We start from the raw sequence: 19,246 nt of genomic DNA, 5'->3' as shown, positions 1-19,246 counted from the left end.
CAGAAAACTTTAATGGATCAAGGACTGATGGGCTTTTAGTGAGATATTCTTCAAAAGAACGTTGATATTTCAGTTATTTTGAATCGTGAACTAAAAAGTGAGATATAATTGACTAAAATCTCTAGATTATTTATCATTAATCAAGCATCTCAATAATCATAGGCATTGTTATACTTTTTTACTTAGTTATACTTTGAATATGCAGTTGTAGAGAGTTTTGATGCCTTCATACAATGAGTTGATTTGTTTTCAAGGAAAAGTAATGACACTGTTCGAAAATAAATTTAAGATAGAGAAATGGCTTACATAGCAAATGGATAAAATGCTGAAAAATACATTATAAAGTTGTAATGTAAGTCTGTGAGCTCATTGTTGCACAGACCGCTTTTGGCTGTTATGCTTTTCTATAGCCAGAATTTAAAAGATTACAAATTACTGCTAAACCACAGAGCATAGCATTAATTGGCTGAAAGTTAGTTAGAAATTGAAGTAAAAGAAGTCCATAAAAGTCAACACTGCCAAGAGAAGAAGAGACATTATCCCATAGTAATATCTGCTGACTGGAATTGTAAGAAGACTGATTAGAAATATTAATATTATTATGTATTTGGCCTTTCCCTCAACTTTTTTCCCCAGCAGTTCATTCAATGCTCTTGATGCCATTTACATACTGAGTTTGGTTTGCTGTTTGGCTAGATCATATATCTTTACTTCTTTTTGCCGTATTTATGCTGGAATAATACACTCTTAGGGACTTTGAGAATGGAAGTGCAGATATATTATTAGGTTTCATTTATTCATGTTTTACTCGTCAGTTGTGCATTGACTTAACTCATTTTATTGGAGAGCCATTTAAATCATCAGTGAGAATCTTGAAAATTTAAATTTATATTTTTTAGCTGATATGTATTAAATTTGTGTTGTAATTTTATCACTGACCATTTGTTGCATTCTTTCTCCCCTCACCCTTTTTGCTTTGCTTCTGATGGATAGATCGAAATCCTGAAGGTAAGAAGATAATTTATAAGAAAATGAATTTCTGAACTGAAATGTGGTCAGTGAATTGAATGGGTATTAAACCATGAATTAACTCATTTTGTGGACTGCTATTTTCACTATAGAAACCTCCTGAAGTATATGATTCAGTCCCCCAATCCAGCTATAGAGTGTATAGTAGATGTTTTCTTTCATAGGGTCTTGTCATTCAGATTAGTTGTTTCAGAATCATGAGAAAGAGTGAAGCTCTTTGACTCTTTTAAAAAAAAAAAAATCCAAGTGTCATTGACAAGTTATTTCTGTAAGTCATTGGTGATTTACCTATGCTCTGTTATCTTATTTTACTAAAATAAGGAAATAGAAAGGAACAAAAGGTGTTTGCCACTGAATTCTAAACTGCCTGTTTTCTATGTGCCCCAGCAGAGCCACCTCTGTCTCTGATCAGAATGCCGTGCGTACTCATTCTGTGGGCCTACTCCTTGTTCTGTTTAGGATTTATGGGGGAATGTCATCCGAGGTCTGACCCCTTGAACTTGCCGGGCCAGTGTTAACTGTTACCCATTCTGTATGTCCCCAAACCTTCGTTTATCACTCTACTATAATCCTTATCATAATATGAATGTCACTAAGTTTGTTCCTTAGGTTCCTCTAGTAGGTTTTGAGCTCTTTGACAGCAGGGTTCAACCACTCATGTTTGAATTACAAAATATTAGGGTAAATGACAGGAGCTATAAAGGAATAATCTAATTTGATTATTTTCCTCCTGTACACAGACTTTATTTGGTGGTTTACCTTAGTATTAGCTATTTTAAGATAAATATTATGTAACAATGTTAATTAGTAATAACTATATGAAATACTTAATAATGGCAGTATTTATGCATACAGTTCTGGTGATGCCAGCAACCTGTTACATAGTATTTGGGAGGTGAAAATGTACTTAGTGAGAAATATTTTCATAGAAGTATGTGATTAGCTTAATAACCTACAGTAAACTTGTCAAATTAGAATTTGGGTTATTGAAAAACCTATTATCAATAATGAATATTTATATTTTACTTTGCAAGATTGCATGTAACTGATAAGATTTGCACCAACTTTTGTAAAATACCATATTAGTATTTAAATGATTTGTTTTAAGTTTAAAAAAATAAGTAAAGGTTATTATTGAAAGTAATTTATTCCCTCTTACTGTAAATTCAGTCCCAAACATTAGGGGAAAAAAAATTACAATATATGGAAATTGCAGTATTTTAATATAGAGCTAAAGCTGGTTTTAATACTCTCTTATGATATATTTTAAAATTATAATTAAGCTTTAGGGAGTCGAGTTGAAATACTCAGCTTCATCCAGTAGGCAAGGAAGCTGTATGTTGCCACACAGCTCTCCATGCGCATGCCAGACTTCAGATTTCAGAGCCTGGCCTGTTTTATTGTCCTGACCTGTTCAGGCTGCATTGCGGACAAGCACTCTTGCTTTACGTATAGAAAGAGAGAAGTGGACGAAGTTTTCTGCTGCCCCGCAGGAGTTGGTTTCCATTGTTTCTGCGTTGCAGTCATGTGACGTGGGCAGGTAGTACACGATGAGTGTGGGTGGAGCACAGTACGGAGCCAGACACAGCGGGAGGGATCAAGGAAGTTCTGGCTACTGGACATGGGTCCTGCTTCGGGCCCTTGTTTGCAGCACCAAATGACTCTAGCAGGCCCAGGAAGGGGTTCGACAGGCATACTAGAGAAGCGTACTGTGTACACATAGTTATTCTACTCTGAGATCCGTGTTCTTTTCCTGTCTCATTTAAAGCACATTTTGGCTTCCCTCTTGACAGTGATACTGGGCTCTTGGGTGTGCCAGGTGTAATTACAGTTCCCTTCCTGGAAAAATTGTTGTGTCAGGAATGGTTTTGATGTGAATTTTCTCTCTAAGTGTTAAATAATTTTGTGATTAATGGCAGTATTGTAGATGGGACTATCCATTTCCACTAGCAGGCTGGAGAGGGAAGTGTTTGAAGCAGCGGTGATTGTATTTGGTAAAAACCGCAGCCCAGTCAGGCTGATGAATGAGTAGGCCAATATTTGGGTATTATAAATGACTGAAATTTTATTTTCTTTCAGCGTACCATTCAGAGTTGAATAAACGCATTTTCCAACTATGTAGAGAAAATATTGCTGATGGTCGGCAAAGTTAGGACTAATGAAGTTGCTTTCCGCTCAGTTGAAAGCTAGTTGAAAAGTCTTTAAATGCATGTAATTCCTTCCTTCCTTCCTTATACGGATACACACTTACATACCCTTACACACACCTCCAAGTGTCTCTGGCTTAAGGTCTTAGATATCATCATAGCCTGAAGAGTAATTGATAGCCAAATTTACATTTCAAGATTCTCAAGAAAATATGAATCTCAATAGAAATGTGCCTCTCTGATAAAGCCTATGACTAAGTACTAGAGATTGTATTTTGAAATGCTTGGGTTTTAATTTGATGGGAAGTAATATAAATACTGGCAGTGTGATTTTTCTTACTAAAGGTACAGTTTCTTTAAACTGGTTTCTAAAGAATTTCATATTTTCCCTCTTCATGGTAAAACTTTTCAAGCTGCCATGATTTAAAAAATAGCCATAATCATTTTATTAAGTATGAGCGTCATCATTTTTCACAATAATGTTTTCCAAATGTCCCATGAAACAGGTTTACAATTCTTGGAGAAAAAAGAAATTCTGGAGGAGTCCTGTGAATCTGAGCAATTTCAGACCATTGCCCAAATGTGTGATATTGTCATTAACTGACCTAAGGGAGCTGTCAATTGACTTATAATATATTTCCCTCGTTCGGTTAGTTGGTGCTTATAATCTGTTTGTTTCAACTTCTGAGAACATGAATATACCACCAGTTTCTTTAGCTCTGGGTTCTTAGATATTTGGTAACAATCTTTAAATATAGACTCACTAACATAAAGCAAGTGTTGATCATGATTAATTATTTTCTTTTTACCACAAATTCAATCAGTACCTGCTCCAAGTGAAACAGAGCCATAGTTTTAGCCACATAGTTTTAGAAGAACATTTATACCCAAATGTTGTTTGAACAATTAGCTCAGACTTTGGTTCAAAGTATATAGAAAATAGCTTATTTTTGTGTATATGTGAAATTACCAGAAGATGAAGGAGTTTTTCCTGTTATTCTGTTTATTAAAAATGAAGGAAGTGAAATGGTGTTGGGAGATCTGGACAGCTACATGCAAAAAAATGAAACTAGACCACCAACTTACACCATACACAAAAATAACCTGAAGATGGATAAAAGACTTAGCTATAAGTCACGGCACCATTAAAGTCCTAGAGGGGAGAACATAGGCAGGAATATCTCAGATATTCCATACAGCAATATTTTCACTGATATGTCCCCTAGAGCAAGGGACATAAAGGAAAGAATAAAGAAATGGGACTTCATCAAAATAAAAAGCTTCTTCATGGCTAAATAAAACAGCTAAATGAAAAGGGAACCAACCATATGGGAAAATATATTTGCCAATGATACCTCAGACAAGGGTTTGATCTCCCAAATATATGAAGAACTCATATGACTCCACTCCAGGAAGACAAACAATCCAATTAAAAATGGGCAATGGACCTGAACATACACTTCTTCAAGAAGGACATACACACCTAAAACAAAAACAAGAGCAAACTAGGCAAACAACTAGAACAGGAACAGAACCATAGAGATGGAGATCACATGGAGGGTTGTCAATAGGGGAGTGGGAGGGGGAGAGGGGGGGAAAGGTACAGAGAATAAGTAGCATAGATCATAGGTGGAAAATAGACAGGGGGAGGGTAAAAATAGTGTAGGAAATGTAGAAGCCAAAGAACTTATAAGTATGACCCATGGACATGAACTATGGGGGGGAATGTGGGAGGGAGGGGGTGGTCAGGATGGAGTGGAGTGTGGGGGGGAATGGGACAACTGTAATAGCATAATCAATAAATATATTTAAAAAAAAAAAGAAGGACATACAAAGTTCCCAGAGACATATGAAAGGATGCTCAGCATCACTAGCCATCAGAGAGCTGCAAATTAAACCACAATGAGATATCACTTCGCATGGGTCAGAGTGGCCATCATAAACAAATCAACAAACAAATGCTGGCGGGATTGTAGAGAAAAAGGAACCCTAGTACACTATTGGTGGGAGTGCAGACTGGTACAGCCACTATGGAAAACAGTATGGAATTTCCTAAAAAACTAAAAATGGAACCTCCTTTTGACCCAGCAATTCCACGTTGGGATTATTTCCTAAGAACCCTGAAACATCAATCCATAAGAACCTATACACCCCAATGTTCATAGCAGCACAATTTACAATAGCCAAGTGCTAGAAGCAACCTAAGTGCCCATCAGTAAATGACTGGATCAAAAAACTGTGGGACTTTTAAATGATGGAATACTATGCAGCAGAGAGGAAGAAGGAACTCATACCATTTGCAGCAGTATAGATGGAACTGGAGAATATTATGCTAAGTGAAATAATCCAGGTGGTGAAAGACAAATACCGTATGATCTCATCTATAAGTGGGACCTAATCAATAAACAAACAAGCAAGCAAAATATAACCAGAGACATTGAAAGAAAGAACAAACTGACAGTAACCAGAGGGAAGGGAAGAGGGTGATAACCAGGAAAGAAGGGTAAGGGTCATCAAGGAACCTGTATAAAGGACCCATGGACAAAGCCAAAGGGGGGTAAGATTGGGGGAGGGTGGGGCGGGGGAGAGTGGTGGGGGAAAATGGAAACAACTGTACCTGAACAGCAATAAAAATGAAAAAAATACTAATATGTGTATATATACATATATACACATGTATATATGTGTATATATATACATCAGTTTCTTTTGTGTGTTCCAGTCTGCATCCATTAATTGAGGTTATAATTTATATATTGTAGAGGAAACATATTAGTAGGTATATTTCCATAATTTTGGGGGTATAGGGAATATATGAAGTTGAAAAAACAATGCTTCAAAATATTTTTTGTGGTGTTATTCAGAGTTGTGGTTTGAGCAGGAGCATATCATGCTGCCACAGTGTTTAGAGTCAAAATATTGCACCATGTAAAGTACAAACGCACATGCCTTTAAAATCTCACAGAATATCATGAAATCATACCCTGGGATTTTTATGAAGAGCCACCAGTTATAATTTACATCTGGGATTCCAGGGGAAGTGAATTTTAACATCTGTTGGTTATGAGCAAAAAAATGAGCTATGTAAAATTGGATGGATAATAGCTTATGTGGAAGAGAATGACAAATATGCTCCACATGGTCTGAAAAGTATCTAATTGACCTCATATATCAACATGTTTCCATTGCTGATGATCTCTCACTATCCCAGCGAATAGGTAATACTGAAAAATATATACTCCCAGCTTGGACGTAGAGTAAGCCACTCAACTCCAATTGGCTTCAACAAAATGTATTGCCAATTCTAGGGATCCCACTTTGGGATCATGTCCCTAGATTTGAACTGCTCTTACTTTGCTATTTTTAAGCTGCTCACTCACTTCACTGTAAAGAAATAAAGGAATTAATGTGTGGGTCCATCAAGTACAGTACAGCAGTATACTGAGATACAGGTTTCTGTATATTATCTTTTATGTTACCCAATCAAAAATAGAATTCTAGCCGTGGCTGAGTGGCTGAGTGGCTGAGTTTATTGGAGCATCGTCCCATGCACCAAAAGTTGTGGGTTCAATTCCCAGTCAGGGCACATATCTAGGTTGTGGGTTTGATCCCTGGTTGGGGCACATGTAAGAGAAACTTACCATTGTTTCTCTCTCATGTCGATGTTTTTCTTTTGTTTGTCTGTTTGTCTCTCCCCTCCCTGTCTGTCCCTCTTCCTCTCTCTAAAATCAATAAACCATATCCTTAGGTGAGGAATTAAAAAAAAAAATCCTAGAGTAAAAGGAGAGAAAACTAAAGTTGTAGAATTGCTTTTCTAGATTTTTAAGTAGAAAGCCTAATTTGCTTCAGTTTCAGTTGCATTCTCTGTAAAGATATGGAAAGGAGTTGATTTTTAATTCTGCCCCTGATGATGTGGCTCAGTTGGTTGGGCATCGTCTCATGAACCGGAAGGTTGCTGTTGCGATTCCTGGTCAGGGCACATGCCTGGGTTGCAGGTTCGGTCCCCAGTTGGGCATGTATAGAAGGCAACCAGTTGATGTTTCTCTCTTACATTGATGTTTCTTGCCCTCTCTTTATCCCTCCTTTCCCCTCTCTCTCTAAAAAAAGAATTCAATATGAATGACCCGTGGACATGCCCAACTGTGTGGAGTTTGACTGTGGCAGTGGGGGGTGGGCTGGGTAGAGGAGGGCAAAGGGGGAAAATTGGGACAGCTGTAGTAGAATGACAATAAAAAGTGGGAAAAGAAGAAAAATATTAAAATTTAATTCTGACATAAAGTTCTTTATTTGTCAGTTATCTACTTCAGTATGCCTGTATACATAATAAAAATCTGGCAATTGAGTGACTATGGGAGCCTTTCAAAGTGTCACTTAACTGTGATATGTAAAGTTAAGTGGATTGAAAAAAATTTAGTTCATGTGAAAGTCATATTCTTAATATTAATTTAAAAAGTCATGAACTTCAATAGAACTTAAGTAGAGCAAATTCTGCCTTCATACTTAAAATTTATTGCAAATAGTTAATTGTAATTTGAATTTTTAATAAGCAAAAAAAAAAGTAAAGATTAAACTTTGGGGGTAGAGAAATTCTTAGATATGGTCATATAGAGTCTTTCTGGTGTAAATTTCATATTCATTGCTCACTTTAGCTGATAGTCTTAAATTAGATCTAGAACTTTTAAGGTCTTAGTTTAAAGATTGCTCAGTAATTGGCTATAACTATTCATATAGGTTTAACTGATGATTTTTAAAATACAGTATTACTGTTAAATGCAGACCTCATGCCTGTGTTCATTTTTACAATTTTATTTTTGTATTTCACTTAAAAAATTCTGCAATACTCTTTATTTTCAATTTTTAAATTACAGTTGACATTCAATATTATTATTAGTTTCAGGTGTACAGCATAGTGGTTAGACACTTATATAACTTAGATCTCCCCGAGACTGCTTTGTACTTTTTGACAGTAATGTAAAAGTGTGAACTTTGATAATGTGCTGTTATTTCAGTGATGCTAGACAAAGTGGGCAGACAGCAAACTTTTAAAGTGAGATATGTTGCTACTCAGATGATTAGCAGTACAGATTTTTTTTGTCAAAATATTTGTCAAATTTATGACTGCATTTTTTTCTTTTTATTTCAGGCATTCCTCGAGTTAGCCAATGTAAATTTAGACTTCCCCTGAAATTAGTCTGCCTACCAGCTCAGCCTTCAAAAATTGCAAGCCACAAACTGACTGTCGATACCAACAAATCTCCAGTCAGCCTTCTTAGTCTCTTTCCAGGTAGGACTTTTGAAGTAACATGCCTGTAATATCAGAAATGTTAAGAATTTAGAAAGGAATCCTTCATCAGCAGGTAATGATGGGGTAATTATCAGATAATTGTTAAGTCAGAATATAAAAATGCCTCCAGGATTTTTTCCTTGCCTGTTCAAAGGCGAATAGCTTATATCAACAAGGTAATAAGGTGTACCTTTTAAGTTTGATTAAAATTAGTATAATCATTATTTTGCTTCAGTATTCAGAAATGAAAACATCAAATGTTTCTCCTCAGACTGTGGAATTTTTTGGCTTACAATGTAAATATTTATTATTCATTTTCATTGTAGGTTTTTGGCTATGCACCTTTTCAAAGTATAGTGTTATGCCCCTGAAAAGTAATCGCTTAAGTAGGTGCTCTCTTTCTGGCCCTGCTGTGGGCAGCAGCTGGAGGCAGCGAATGTTCATTCTCAAGCTCTGATCGTGTGGAAGGGGCTTCATACATAAAGCTTCAATATCCCAGTGAACGTATGGGGTAATTTGTGAAGGTGTGACTTTCTCCAGGTGTCAGTTTTTTCTTTCTGAGTGGCTTGGAAAAAAGAGAGGCGCCGATTGGTTAAAACATCTTCAGTAACCAGGGTGTCTGATGTGTCCCATCTATTTGCTTTCTTGGTGATGGGGTGGAATTAAAGAAGCAAATCTGGGAATTAAACCAACCCTATGAAATCCCTCATCAAAAATAGTCCCTGTTGAGTATGAGACGCATCCTCACCCTAGCGTTGGTGGGTAGGGTTTAGAATACAAAGTGCATTTCCCACAAGGTTGAGCGATTTATGGTAAGTCAACTTTTCTGTTATTAACTGCTTAAAGTGCTGCAAATTTATTTTCCATTAATTTGAAGTATTTAAAAAGCTTTATTTATGTATAACTCCAAAAAGCCTTCAAAATGGAATGCTTTTTATTACAGTTGATCTATTTAGTTTGAATTGAATTTGGGGAGATATATATAGATATATACATACTTATCTATATCTGTACACATATATCTACTGAATAAATCTATTCAGTAGATGTATCTAGATATATATATCTGCATATATATAGATATATGTGCATATATCTATATCTAGATACACATGTATGTATATATCTATATCTATATCTAGATATATACACATATATGTATATGATGTTTCTTGCCCTCTCTTTATCCCTCCTTTCCCCTCTCTCTCTAAAAAAAGAATTCAGTATGAATGGCCCATGGACATGCCCAACTGTGTGGAGTTTGACTGTGGGAGAGATATATATATATATACACACACACACATCTCCAAATTCAATTCATATTCATAAAAACATGCATATATACATATATATGTTTTTTGCAAATAGTTTTGTACCTTTTGGTTTTCCCCTTTCCTTCCTTCTTAGTCAATTTTCTTATGACACACTTGGATTATTAAAAAGGCAGGAAGAGTCATTACCTTTATAACATCTCATATAAATGCATTAATTCTGTGGGTCTCCTATACTATCCTGGGAACTTAGTGGGAAATTATATGTTGCACACGGAATTTATTGGTGCCTTTGAAAGTGTTTAAGACTCTAGCTTCTGAGTGGTTGATGTTTACTGCAGATGGATGAAACCCACAGGGACTGAATAAAACTGCATGCTTTCAATCATAGGGGTAATTTCTACACACTAGGGAAAGCTTAGATAACTTATTCCTCTTTCTCCTGATTTGGGGCTTAATTGTTTTTGATATAACAGGTATCTCAGGCTTATCAGCATGTATTTGCTTCTTTTCTCACTTTAGAAATTGGACTCAAGGACAGATTTTAAAAAATTTCTCTCAAGATCCAACATACGTGGTATGTTGACATCCATGAATTCATTGGAAGTTGAAAATAGTCATATTCTGTTTCTTTTAAGGTTCCTTCCATTTTTAGCAGGGATATTTCTATGTGGAGAACCTTTTCCTTGTCTACGACGGGTTGTATGGTGAATTTGAGTAGGACCATCAGCATAATGCTTGGTTCTCTGTGTTTATTACTGACTTTAAAAAGGAGTTGACTCTTTAGCATCCTCCAAGACTGAGCCTTTGGCTTTTTCTTTTTTTAGTATCAACATAAACACATGTCTTTAATTCTATTTAATGTGTTTTACTTCATTGCAGTTACTACCTTTTTTGATACTTAAATGTTTTCATCTCTGGCCACTGGTAGTGTTGTGAAATTGGCTCTTATATCCTTTTCATACCATTCCTCTCATCACTGAGAGTTTCCTTGCTTTTGTTCTAGGTTCACCTTGTACATTTCCTGCCTTGGACCAAGAATGAACTAGTAGGAGAAAGGAAATTGGGTGACTTCAGAGGGTCTTTGTGGGGTGGAACTTTTAGCGCTTGGAAGCTAGTATGGAAAGCAGTTAATATGGCTTATACATGGGCTGTAGACATGACTGACTGGTGCCCTAAAAATATTTCTCATCAGCTAAGCTTCCTATTTCAGATGTTAAGTATTTTGCCTTGTAGTTATACAAGGTGATTTTTTTCCTTTTCTTATTTTGTAGGCTTTGCCAATCAGTCGGAAGATGATCAGGTGAATGTAATGGGTTTTCGCTTCTTAGGAGGTTCCCAAGTTACTCTTCTTGCTTCCAAAACTTCTCGTAAGTAACAGCATGGTATTATGGTTTTTGAAATTTTCCATTAAGTACACTACATCAACACCAAGGGTTTCTGCAAAGGGTGATGTTCAGCTAAATAGTGAAAAGGGCCATGGTATTAATGGTAGAGGACATAGAAGTTACAAACATAGGATCCTGTTTTATTAGAGATATGAATTTTGTATGGGAATGAGGAGAGTCTGAGAGAGGAATTTAAAGAATTGAAAAATGTTTTTGAGATAGGTATATGGTGAACTGGATTTAGGGACTACTAGGAACTGGAATTAGTTTTTAAGAGTATATTTCCCTATATGCTTCTTTGGACATTGGCAAAATGAAGGTGAAAGTAAATGACTTTTGCTGAGACTAATCTCAGCAGAATGAAAAATACTAATTATATAAAGTTTGAATTTCAGATTTAAATACACTTTATTGATTTTCTTGCTTCACATAAGAATAACAGTTGAAACTACTCAATGAGAAACTGTCTTTTGATGTACGTAGGATACCAAAACTACTAACCTCATTGAGTTAATTCCACCTTCATGGAAATAGAGTAAAATATTAAGGAAGCGTTTAACAAATTTTAGAAACACTGGAGTATTCGGCAGAATGAATCTATATGTAGATACCGGGTGGAGCAAAAGTAGGTTTACAGTTGTTCATGCAGAAAATAATACAGTAATTAAGAAAAAATAATGAAAGAATAAACTCTGTGTTTCACGTACTCACAACTGTAACCTACTTCTGTCCCACGCTGTGTTTGTAGATTCACACGTGTGTTTGGCTGAGCACTGACCCTAGCTGTTTAAATCCCTGCAGCGTGTGCTGTGGGCTGCACTTTCTGCTTTAGACATTCGTAATTTTATTTGGTTATTTCTTACATAGTCAGGATTTATAGTAAAATAAGGATGTGTCCTTTTTGAAAAATAAAGTGGTTGGCCGGAGGAACATACATTCCTGGTTTAGAAACTGTGACAGTGTTTCTGTGGCTACAATCATTACAGCTTCTGGACTATACAGATTGGTGGCTGGTGAAATATACATGGACACACCTGGATATTCTAGATTAGGGCCCAGAAATCCAAGACAATTCTGAGAAGAACGAGAAGATTCTGTACTTCTGGAGGGTTTTGTGATTGGTTGTGATTGTAGTCTTCTTCAAATTGGCACCATTGTGTTTTGATTTTTGATTAGCTCTACTCTTCACTGGGATGATGGAATCACTTTGGTACATTTCTGTTTGCTAAACTCTTTAGTGAAACTCAAAAAAATTGTTGCCAACATTTCCTTGGGAAATTGTACACATGTGTTGGACTTCATTTGATGAGGTTGTGTGATGAGTCTGCAATTGAGGTCATTAAAGAAAGGCAAGAAGTTGTTCTTTGTGAAAAATGGGGACATTTCTGTCCCAATGCATTATATTTATCCTTTTTTAGATAAAGTAACTTTTAGAGCATTGCTGGGGGACATGATTATGTTACCATTAAGTAGACCTCACCAAATATTTGGGTATTTAGCTGATTTAGTCACATGTATCTGCATAGGTGGCAGTCCCTTGACAGCCGTGGTGCAGGCAGGCAGGCTAAATAGTGGGGTAGGAGTAGGGCCTTTCAAATAAGGAACCACATGAACTGTGTCACCTGCCACCTGAAGAGAAGCTGTTACAACTCCCTGATGGCGTTTTGGCTTCAGGGACACACAGAATTCTCCTTAGGAACTGCCCTTGGTGATGAAGGGAGAGAGAAGCGTAGAAGTCCAGCTTCCTGGGGTGGAGGCAGGTGTTAGAGCTCCCTACTGCTCTGTCGGAATGTCCACCCCAAGTAAGCGGTGAAGTAATTTGTGCCCAGTCTGTGTCTGGCACTTCTCGTCTTTGTGAAAGGCACATCATCTTTAGTCTAGAAATCTGGGTTGACAGAAAAACCCTACATATTGAAAGCACACATTTCTTCTCGAGTAAACAGTCAAGTGCCTCTACAGAGTTGCCCTTGGATCTTGAAGAGTGTTTTCTTTGGGCCCCGCATATTCCTCTCTCTTTAAAACCGGCGTGACAATCAGCCGGGGCGTCAGTGTGCTGTGTGGGAGCACAGTGTGCTGTATGGGAGCACAGTGTGCTGTATGGGAGCACATTCGCGCCATGTCCTGACTTGGGATACAGCAGGCAGAACAGACCCGACAAAATGCATGAAGCTCATTGTCTCAGATACTAAATCTCAGGGACTGGGGCAGCTGAACAGGTTTTTCTTTTCAGGAAGTAGAGTTGTTAGTGTTTATTATGTAAATTCTGAATAAACAAAGCATTGAAGGTAAGACTTTTTAGGAAAAATACTCTACACAAAATTCTTAAAATGATTCCCACAGTCCTAAATTAAAAAGAATGAGACAGGCGACAGATGATGTTGTTACTTTGATTGTTGTGATGGTTTTACAGATGTGTGAGTGGGTCAAAATTAGCCGAATCACACGTTACACATGTGTAGGGTTTTGTATATTGTACCTCTACAGACTTGTCAAAAATAACAAGACAGGTCAAATTTTATGACATCAAATACTGTTATAGTCAGAATTGTAGAATATTTCTATGTGGGAGCCAATTACTTTGCCTGATTCAGTACAGTGGGATTTCCGAAGAAATGCGCTGTTGCTTTAATGAGGAGTGAAGGCGTTCCTGCCAGGCCCGTTCCTTAAGATCCAGATCCACCTAGTGACTTGTTACCTCGCGCCAGGGACACTGCCGTTTCTCTCCCCGGCCCCCCTCTTGCCCCTTCTGTGTCTGTGTTCTTGGTCTTCTCTCTAGCTCTATTTTAACCTTTATCTGTACTACCTCTGTTTGTACCTCGCCTTGTTCTGCATGTTTCTTAAAGGATTCAAAATGATCTACAAAAGTTTTCACAGTTTGAAAGGAGAAAATAAATAGTGAAGGAGACAGAGAGAAAACAAGAGCCTGCAGTTAATAAAGCTAAGGGATCCTAAGGTCAGCACTCGAATGGGACTATACAACCAGCAAGGTGCTCGCAGCCTAAAAACAACAAGAGAGCATTTTAGTTTCAATTTTCAGAATGTTCAAAAGGTAGATCAGTTTAGGAAATGAACAGCATTTACTGATGCGGGGTTCAGGGTGCAGTTTCTCTTCTGAATGTCACAGAGACAAGTTCTTCAATAATGTCTCTACAGCTTATCGTTATAATTATAATTATTATACTTATACAGTTATTATAACTTATGAGTAGCAAATTTTGTAGAGCATTAAAAATAATGATGAAACTCACTTTGCTATATATAATTCTATCTGAGCTCAAATCAGGCAATCTAAGCTGCAGCTTCATCCAAGGATAAATTTAGATTATCTAGTGTTGCAAGTATGAAGTGTTTTCAGAAAGAATTGGACAACCAAACTCAGTAATTCAGAAGTGAGATGTAGCTGGAAGGAATGTTTCATTTCATTTTTAAATGAGCAATATTCGACACATTTGACTATTAACTGAAATGATCGAGTTAAGTGGGAGAGGATGATAATCAAGAAGGAGAAAGGGATGACAAAGCAATGAAGTCTTTGAGAAGGAGGAGGGGGTAGGATGCAGAGCACAGGGGTTGGGGACAGACATTTTGGGAATCCAGGGGGATTGAAGGACAAGCTTTTGTAACTGTACTGTGACAGGAGGGATTGGATGCAGACCCAGGGAGACTTTGTAGATTTGTTGGTAGAAAGGTAAGGAAGCTTGATGATGTCTAACTTTGAAAAAAAGTTAGTATGACCTTGGTGTATTAGAGAATAAGAAAGCAACTCATGAATAAAGCAATGTTGAGTCTCATCTGAAGTTTGCGTTTCTGAATTCTGAAGTAAAACCAGTCATCTCTCCACAATTCTCCTGGCAGTGATTTGTTTATCAGCATCCAAGCAACTAAACTCGGGGCTGGGATTTTGAAACAGAATTGTAGATAAACTATTTTTATGAGAATGTTTATAGTAATGGACTACCAAATCTAAAATGATAAGAGAAGTAAAGATTAGAGAAGGCTGAATATGGTGACAAATTATGGATCAGTGGATCACAAGTCTCAATAAGGTTTAAGAAGTGCAATAGGAATTACAGATCAAGTGAACTAGAAGAGCCTAAATGGTGGTTTGAGGATGAATGAGATGTTGAAGTCAAGAGTTCAGAGGGACTGCGGATTCAGATAATGACAAGCTCATCAGGAAAGGTGTGACGTCAGGGGAGTGGCTTTGAGAACACAGAGAAGAGCAATGGAAACAAGGATTTCAAGGAAATGAGGTCTCTTGGTTGTGGATATTGAAAGAGCCTGTTCAATGTTAGCACAATGAATGAGAAAAAGAAACACATCTTCACACAGTATTGTGAGATCTTGGAGCACTGAGGATCAGGAGCAGGTCCTCAAAGATTAAAAAGGAAGAAGCAAGTTACTCAGTGAGATTTAATTAAAATCATTGGATTCTAGAAGACAGTAGAAGAGTTTTCTATAAGATTTGAGGGAAATGCCGTGTCCAGTGTGGCTCAGTTGGTTGGGCGTCGTCCCAGAAAGCAAAAGGTCACCGGTTCGGTTCCCGGTCAGGGCACATGGCCTGATTTGTGGGTTTGGTGCAAGAAACAACTGGTTAATGCTTCTGTCACACATCAATGTTTCTCTCCCTCACTTTCTCTCTCCCTTCCCTTCTCTCTAAAAATAAATAAATAAAATCTTAAAATCTTAAAAGGAAAATGATTTTCAACTTAGATTTCTGTACCCTTCTAAACTGTTCATTAGTAGTGAGTGCTCAGTAAATACATATTTTCAGCGTCACAAGCAAGGTTAAGCAATTGCAGATAGCAAATTTATGTAGTCTCAAGTAGTCCTTTGGAATTGGAAAAGATAACTAATACACTGAAAGATTATCCCGAAAGATTTTAACGTGGTAGAAAGAGTGACTGAATTACACGTAGTCAAATTAACTAAAATTAATTAATTATTTGAATAGGGTAAAGTTTAAAAATCCTTTGCTTGTCTCTGGATTATTTTACAATGAAAACATTGTAGTCATGTATATGAATAGGAGTCGGGCCTTGTAAAGCTTTTTTTTCCCTTTTTTTGCATATGCCATGTTTTATCTTTTTTTTTTTTACTTATTTATTTAAATCAAATTTATTGGAGTGACATTGGTTAATACATTCCAGGGGTAGGCCAAAGTAGGTTTACTGTTGTTCATGTGGAAAATAGTACAATAATTAATACATAATAATATAAGAATATACATTGTTTCTTGTACTCTCAACTGTAGACTTACGTTTGCCAACCCCTGTATGTAAGTTTCAAGTGCACAGTTCTTTAGTACCTCATCTGTATATTGCACTGTGAGCCCACCACCCAAAGTAGTCTCTTTCTGTCACCATATATTTGGGTCCCTTTACCCTCTTCACCCTCCCCCCACTCCCTTTCCCCTCTGGTGACCACTCTACTGTTGTCTGTGCCTATGAGTTTGTTTGTTGCTCTTTGTTTTATATCTTACAGCATATGTAATCTTGAAACATGTTAATCTATCTTCAGAAACAAAGAAGGGGAGAGGCTTGCTTTCGCCTCTGTTCATATTGCATTTAGCTCCTGGACTAATGGGAGAGACAAATGGGTAGAGAACCCATAATAGTGCTTGGGACGCTTACAGAAGCCCACTTTGGGTGCTGTTGAAGCCCAAAGGAATGATCCATATGAGAGATCATTTGTAAAGGATCTCGGAGGATGAATAGGAAGTTAGTAGGTGGAGGACATTCCACAGAGGAAAAGCTATCTTTAGATGCTTGATAGAGCATGGGGTTTTAGAAATCAGTGAAATTTCTTCCATGCTGTACATTTTATATAGTAGGGGTTTTGTGATAGCTTTTCATTGAAACCAGAAATTTTAGGGGTAAGTGTAAGATGAAATCCAAAGTCATCTGAAACCTACCCCACACACTGGGAGCCCTTGAATGTATGCAGTGACTCATCAATATAATACTGCTTAATATTTATCTTTGAATTTCTTAGTAATATTATCAAGGGACAATGGGCAAATTATATAAATCCAGCTTGGAAAAAGCCTTTTGAAAAGTAAATTTAGAGAAATCGTCTATATTTCTACTAATATTGGAGAGGCTGTGTATTTAGAATATTATACTAATATCTACTGAAATTGTTTATATTACTTTCTCAAACTTTTTGATTTAAAAAGCATTCATCTGCCTTTCCAGCTCACATTTAAAAATTTCCACATAACATAAATTATACCGATGCTTTGTTTATGACATGAATACAAACATTATTTATATTGATGAACTTCAGATGTTCTGACATGAATAGACACTGACGTGGTGCCTTTCTGTGCCCTGCTCAGTGAAATCCGTTATTGTCTCTGTTTGTAGTGGAGTGGAATGGCAATTGACTGGGCTCCAATCATCCAAATTTGTTTCATTTGGAAGCCAGAGTGGTTATTTCCACTGAGCTGCTGTTACAAGATGCAGAGGAAGAGATAAAAAAATAAATTGAATGTTCATTTTGGAAGCTATTTTAATTACCAGTATTGTAAGGGTCTATTTTAAAATAAAACTTCCTTCTTTCATGTTATATTATTATAAATAGATTTTTATTTCTTCTTTCCATGAAATGTATACTCTGGAAAGTCTCCAGGGCAATGTTAGCCATTTTGGAACACAAACACTGAGAAAATGCTTAATAATCAAAATAATGCCTTATAAATCTTTGACTCATTCATTCTTGCTGATTTTTTGGTCATTTGAAAAAAATGAACTTAAAAATAATTGTGTTTATGTTTCTGAATCCAAAGTATAATTATAAATTTTTTATTGCAAAAAGTATAGTTTTATTTCTTTACTACATGTCTTAATGACAATAAGAAAATAACTGAAGCCAAATATGTTACAGAAAAGATTAAATGTTAATTGTTTTTATAATTCCGTTATTTGATGGCATTTATGCATTATACTTGGCCATAGTGGTATACTTGTTTTAGTCTACTTGGGCTGCTATAACAAAATACCATAGTCTGGGTGGCTTTTGTTCAATAAAAATTTGGGTCTCACAGTTCTGGGGGCTGGGAAGTCCAAGATCAAGGTTGGTGTCTGGTGGAGGCCTGCTTCGTGGTTCGTAGATGTCTGTCTCTCTGCTGTGTCCTCACATAACAAAGGTGCAGGGGAGTGCTCTGAGGTCGGCTTCAGAAGGGCACTAACCCCAGTCCTGATGGCCCCACCCTCATGGCCTAGTCACCTCCACAAGGCCCTGCCTCCAAATCCATCACCCTGGGGGTTAGGGTTGAACACAGGAATTTGGGGGGGGATATAAACATTTAGTCTTAGTAAGTAGCTTCTGGGTGTCTAGAATTTTATTTATATTTGGATTTTTTTATTGAGCTTTAGATGTTTTACTTGTTTAATTCCATGCTTTTAGTATCAAATTGTTTTAATTGTTTTTAACCATTGTTTTTTTTGAATATCTAATTGTGATTGATTTAAATTTTATAATTCAAAGATAAATCACATTTATATAGGTCTTTCCCATGCAGTACTATATTCTATCTCCATTCCAATGTTGTGAAGTATGTTTTATTTTACCCTTTGTGTATATGAAGACATTAAATATTGGATAATTTATTTGTATTGAAGTCACAGATTTAAAAATTCACTAGATTTTAAGGTTTGCTCAGAGGGCAATGAGACCTGAGAAACGGAAATTTCCCCCACCCGATGGGATGCCCTTGATTGCTACACCTACCGCCATCTGTCACCTGGATCGTGGTTGTAATGTCTTCACTGTGAGCCTGTTCTTGCCCCTTTCCAATTCATTTTCTACTTGGCAGCTCTTGTAATCAAAACAAAGAAACACAAATTCTTTTATGCTACTCTACAGCATAAAGTCCTTTGTGTTCATGATAATATCCACCTCTTTACCAACCTCACAGGTCTCCCCGTATGTTCTGGCTTGGCCTAACATCCTGCCTCCTCTAAGGGCGCGCTCTCCCTCACTCTGGCCCATGTCTGACCTTTCTTAGTTCCTGGGGTCTGTCTGACTTTGCTCAGCAGTCTTTGAGCTTGCCATTCCTCCTACCTGGACCATACTTCCCATTCTTAAGGTCCAAGCTTTATGCACAAAATGATTAGGAATGGG

At 36.9% G+C, this 19,246-nt stretch overlaps 1 protein-coding gene across 2 annotated transcripts in view; it reads left to right on the top strand.

The window, feature by feature from the left end:
- BBS9 (Bardet-Biedl syndrome 9) overlaps window positions 1–19,246 on the top strand; it is a 371,651-nt gene that overhangs the window by 154,621 nt on the left and 197,784 nt on the right. For both annotated transcript variants that reach the window (XM_045197407.3, XM_024562968.4), the window contains exons 15-17: window positions 994–1,008; window positions 8,320–8,460; window positions 11,006–11,101. In XM_045197407.3, coding sequence (XP_045053342.2) covers window positions 994–1,008; window positions 8,320–8,460; window positions 11,006–11,101 — 252 coding nt within the window. The remainder of the gene's footprint in view (window positions 1–993; window positions 1,009–8,319; window positions 8,461–11,005; window positions 11,102–19,246) is intronic.

Source organism: Desmodus rotundus, chromosome 6 (genome assembly GCF_022682495.2).
Source record: "Desmodus rotundus isolate HL8 chromosome 6, HLdesRot8A.1, whole genome shotgun sequence".
NCBI lineage: Eukaryota > Metazoa > Chordata > Mammalia > Chiroptera > Phyllostomidae > Desmodus > Desmodus rotundus.
This window is presented reverse-complemented; position numbering and strand designations above follow the sequence as displayed.